The 5,000-nt window shown below is 52.0% G+C and overlaps 1 protein-coding gene across 1 annotated transcript in view; it reads left to right on the top strand.

Moving 5' to 3' along the window:
- The window catches only part of chst11 (carbohydrate (chondroitin 4) sulfotransferase 11), a gene marked incomplete at its 5' end in the record, with an annotated part of 41,053 nt that extends 36,823 nt beyond the window's left edge, over positions 1–4,230 (top strand). The window contains 2 exons of the mRNA XM_083692076.1: positions 2,286–2,583; positions 3,415–4,230. Coding sequence (XP_083548202.1) covers positions 2,286–2,583; positions 3,415–4,039 — 923 coding nt within the window. The 3' untranslated portion in view covers positions 4,040–4,230. The remainder of the gene's footprint in view (positions 1–2,285; positions 2,584–3,414) is intronic.
- Between the last annotated feature and the right edge of the window lie 770 nt (positions 4,231–5,000).

The raw sequence follows: 5,000 nt of genomic DNA, 5'->3' as shown, positions 1-5,000 counted from the left end.
CACACACACACACACACACACACACACACACACACACACACACACACTGATTTCGTCAGAGTTGTACTCAGAGGGCCATGAGTGCTGTCGGCCCTGCCTGAGTTTGTTTTGATTGACAGCTCTCCCTGGCTGAATAGAGTAGACTCTGCCATTGGAGACGGCAGACGCAGGCACACCCAGAATGTCAGTGGACATCCCTCCTCATCCCTCCTCATCCCTCCTCACCCCTCCTCATCTCTCCTCCTCATCCCTCCTCCTCATCCCTCCTCACCCCTCCTCCTCACCCCTCCTCCTCATCCCTCCTCACCCCTCCTCACCCCTCCTCATCCCTCCTCCTCATCCCTCCTCACCCCTCCTCCTCACCCCTCCTCCTCATCCCTCCTCATCCCTCCTCCTCACCCCTCCTCCTCACCCCTCCTCATCCCTCCTCCTCATCCCTCCTCCTCACCCCTCCTCACCCCTCCTCTCCTTACGATCACATGAGAGACTAAGAGGACAGGAAAATGAAAAAGTTCTCTGACGGGCACAGAGAGATATAACTAGATTCCATCCATCCCCCCCTCTCTCTCTCCCTCTCCCTCTCCCTCTTTCCCTCCCTTGATCCTGTAATTACAGTGCTTGTCCTCTGCTGGAAGAGAGGAATGATTTGTTGGTGAAACTGTATGAAGAGGTTCTTTATGTCCCAGCGAGGAGCAGAAGGGAGATTCCACTTAACTCATTGTGTGCTGAGGTTGAATAAAGTCGCCCAGACTGCCAACATTCTAGAGTGCCACAGGTGACTTTATTCACCAAAAAATGCATCAATTATGATGCTTCATTTTGCAGCCAATCAAAGTATTGTTGCTATGGTAGACACCCCATAGAACACTCGGCACTCTAGGTGGTGAGTGTTCCGGAATGATTTGGCAGTTGGTGAGTTAACAGAGAGCTGGTATTCACACAGTGTCCCCCGCAGTGGCAGCTTTGATGTGATGGTGGCGCACACATGAAAAGGGAGGATTGGTGAAGAGAGACAAAGGAAATAGAGAGAGAGAGAGAGAGAGAAAAAAAACAGATGATGATGAGGAGCAGGGTGTCACTTTTCTCCCTCCCTGCCTCATTCATCATCGATCATTACGCGCTCATGCCTCTCAAACTCATTTTACGGAGAAGTGAAGCAGACAAAGCTTTGACATGACAAGGGAGATAGGCTGCGGGGGGGGGGGGGGGGGGGGGGGAGAGGCGGAGACAGAGAAAGACAGGGACAGGACATGACGGGGGGGGGGGGGGGGTGGAGAGACATACACTGTACAACAGAGAGATGGGATAAGTATCCTGCATACATCTGATATATATATATATATATTTCTAGTCCCCCCCACCCCACTGGACAGGACAGGAGCACTGAAATAGCCCTGAAATAAAGACATCGACATAAAAGACATATCGCCCAGGGATTTTGTCCCGAGGGGGGTTGGCAAAATAGCCCCTAGTCCCAGATGCCCTCTTAAAGGGAGTGGCGTTTATTCAAAGGGTAATGAATTGTGACCTGATGCATGTCCGTCTTAGCTGATGCTGATTTTCACTTTGATGTGTTCACTTGATAATTTCTTTCCCATAACCGGGGGCCATTTTCTCCCATGTTCACACATGTTCCTTCTCACATATCTCCTCAAGGTCACTAATTGATTTGAACCTGCGGAATTTCTCACGGATCCGTAATCATATGTCTACTGAGAACGGCATTAAGAGCATGACTTGATCCCTCCTGTCTTTGTGGAATGCCATACACATACTGTACGCACTGGATAACTTGTCATGGTGAAGTGTCTGAAGTGGTCACGCAGGGGTTTCAAACACCGACGCAAGTCTTTTAGTCTGGTCAGGCTGTGGAAGTGCTAAGTGCACGGGGGTGGTCCTGGGCATGAGTTATTTTAGGACCTCATCTCAGAAGGCCTCCTGTCTGGGTTTCTCTCTCTCCTGTACAGGCATGGCTGATGTGGCGATGAATGGCTCTCCTTGTTGTTGTGTGTGAGAGGGCATGGTCCGCTCGATTCAGGCTCCCCAGGAGAGGTGTTCGGGCCCTAAGTGAAAATAATCAAGATCTCTAAGAAAACATTCCTGCTCTTTAGGTGCATAACAGGGCAGCCCTCCCTTTCCTCCTCGCCTCCTTCTTCCCTCCCTCCCTTCCTCCCTCTCTCCCTCCCTCCCTGCCTCCTTTCCTCAGTGTTCTGTCTGTCCACACTGCTATGTAATTGTGAGTCTGAATTTTGTGACATTTCTTGTATTCCTGAAGACTAATTAACCCCCCCCCTCCCTCCCTCCCTCCCTCCCTCCCTCCCTTCCTCTCTCTCTCCATCCCTCCCTCTCTCAGACGGAGTTCTCCAGTACGGCGTTCCTGCACCAGGTGAGGAGGGACCAGGTAGCGGAGTCGTGTCGGGCCCACAGCGCGTCCAGCCGCAAACGCCGCGTCCTGACCCCCGGCGACCTCAAGCACCTCGTGGTAGACGAGGAGCATGAGCTGATCTACTGCTACGTGCCCAAAGTGGCCTGCACCAACTGGAAACGGGTCATGATGGTCCTGACGGGCCATGGCAAGTACAGGTCAGTCGCGAGCCACACCGGTTGAAGGGGCTGACCATACTCTACCAAACGGCGGGGGGTTAGAGGAGGAGGAGGAGGAAGAGGGGGAGGAGGGGGAGGAGGAAGAGGAGGAGGAGGAGAGGGAGGAGGAAGAGGAGGAGGGGGAGGAGGAGGAGGGGGAGGAGGAAGAAGAGGAGGAGGAGGGGGGGAGGAGGGGAGGAGGAGGAGCAAGAGGAGGAGGTACTGTAGCTTGCCCCCAAGCGAGAATTTAACTTCTTCAGTCTTACAGTCTTCCGGCTTGCCAACCAGCCGTACTACAGTACATTTACATTACATTTATGGCATTTAGCAGACGCCTTTATCCAAAGCGACTTACAACAAATACATCCGTTTAAGTAAGTGAATCATCTCTCCATCAGTCATCATAAGAAAAAGTAATCAATGCTTGGACCAGGAGCCGTTGGCAGTCACAATGCTAGAAGAAGGAAAAATTACATTTTGGGATGAAGAGGTCTTCAGAGTACAATACCTACTTGAACTTAGTCTTCCAGCTTGCCAACTAGCCGTACTACAGTGTGGTTGCAACTTCCCCAAGAGAGCAGACTGACTTGGCAGAGCTGCTAACAGCTGCTAATAGGGTTGTTACAGTACTGTCACTACTACTGTACCATAACAATGCTACTCCATCTCCTACCGCTGCAACACACACAAGAACCACCATACCCTAACTATGACCAACTACTACTAGTACGGTTATTTTTTAGGTTAGTGAGATATTGATCCATTGTGTTGTTGTTGTTGTTGTTGTTGTTGTTACTTTGCTCATCCTCTTTTATTTCCTCTCCGCCACAGCGACCCGATGGAGATCCCGTCCAACGAGGCTCACATCCCCTCCAACCTGAAGACCCTCAACCAGTACAGCATCGCCGAGATCAACCACCGCCTCAAGAGCTACCTCAAGTTCCTGTTCGTCCGAGAGCCCTTCGAGAGGCTCGTCTCCGCCTACCGCAACAAGTTCACCCTCAAGTACAACGCCTCCTTCCACCGCCGCTTCGGCACGCGCATAGTCCGCCGCTACCGCAAGAACGCCACGCAGGACGCCCTGCTCAACGGCGCCGACGTCAAGTTCCGGGAGTTCGCCGAGTACCTGGTGGACCCGGCCACGCAGCGCGACGGCCCGCTCAACGAACACTGGCAGACGGTGTACCAGCTCTGCCACCCCTGCCACATCCACTACGACCTGGTGGGCAAGTACGAGACGCTGGAGGAGGACGCCAACTACGTGCTGCGTCTGGCGGGCGTGGCCGAGTCGCTGCGCTTCCCCACGTACGCCAAGTCCACCCGAACCACAGACACCATGACCGCCCAGTTCTTCAGCAACATCAGTTCCCAGCAGCAGGCCCAGCTCTACCAGCTCTACAAGCTGGACTTCCTGATGTTCAACTACTCCACGCCCAGCTACCTCCGCATGGACTGACGGAGGACGCCGGGGCTCGCCGAGACCTTGATCAAAGAGGAGCAACAACAACAACAACAACAAACAAACAAAATATATCAAAGAACAAGATAAAGAGGAGAAAGGACTTTTTTTTTCGCGAAAAACTTGATTAAAAACTGTTGTCGTTTCCTGGTGGGGGGTATGTGACTATGGAAATGTGAGCTGAGGCCAACGGGAATGGTGTCGATGGAAGCTTGACAGTCAGGTGGAGGTTGTCCAATCAGGACTGTTTTGAAGGGAGGGTATGAGGAGGGTGACATGAGGTGGTATTGGCAATATCCAATAGCATGTGAGAATTCTGGGTGTGGGCGGGACTGCTGTACTAAGGTGTTCTACGAGGGGAAATGGAAGAGAGATAAGCACGGCTCTCATTGGAGGGCGGACGACACGTGTTCTGTATGTAAATGAGGTGTGACTCTTGACCAATTAGGCTGCTTTGGATTCTGCACAGCAAACGGCGGCCTCGCACGCGCCCTGACCCCAAAGCATCATGGGAGCTGAGCTTATTTTAACTCCGTCAAATTGTAAAACACATTTTATGTCCTTCAGTGTGCTGTCCTATGGGTGCGTGTTTGATAGCACCATCTCATTGGAGTCAGTCATGCATTTTAGAAGTCATCTGGCTGTAAAGTATTCCCCATAATAGCTGGCTATTGACTTTGCTCTCATGACCTTTGAACCCAACAGGTGTAAGACCAACAGGTGTAAGCAATGGTGGCACAGTCTGAAGCCCATGGTTTTAAAGGAGGAGTTTACAGAGTGTCAACGATCTCTGTCGTCATACTGTGGGCGAGAGGGGTCTGAACCAAGCCCCTCACATCTAAACCCCGAGGTCAGCCTTAGACCCCAGCCTGACATGTTGGCCCGAAATCACGGTCTGTGATGCTGAGCACCCTCAAGGCTTTAAAGCTGCAGGAAGAGGTCAGAAAGAAACAGGAAG

This window comes from Argentina silus, assembly GCF_951799395.1.
Source record: "Argentina silus genome assembly, chromosome: 20".
NCBI lineage: Eukaryota > Metazoa > Chordata > Actinopteri > Argentiniformes > Argentinidae > Argentina > Argentina silus.
This window is presented reverse-complemented; position numbering and strand designations above follow the sequence as displayed.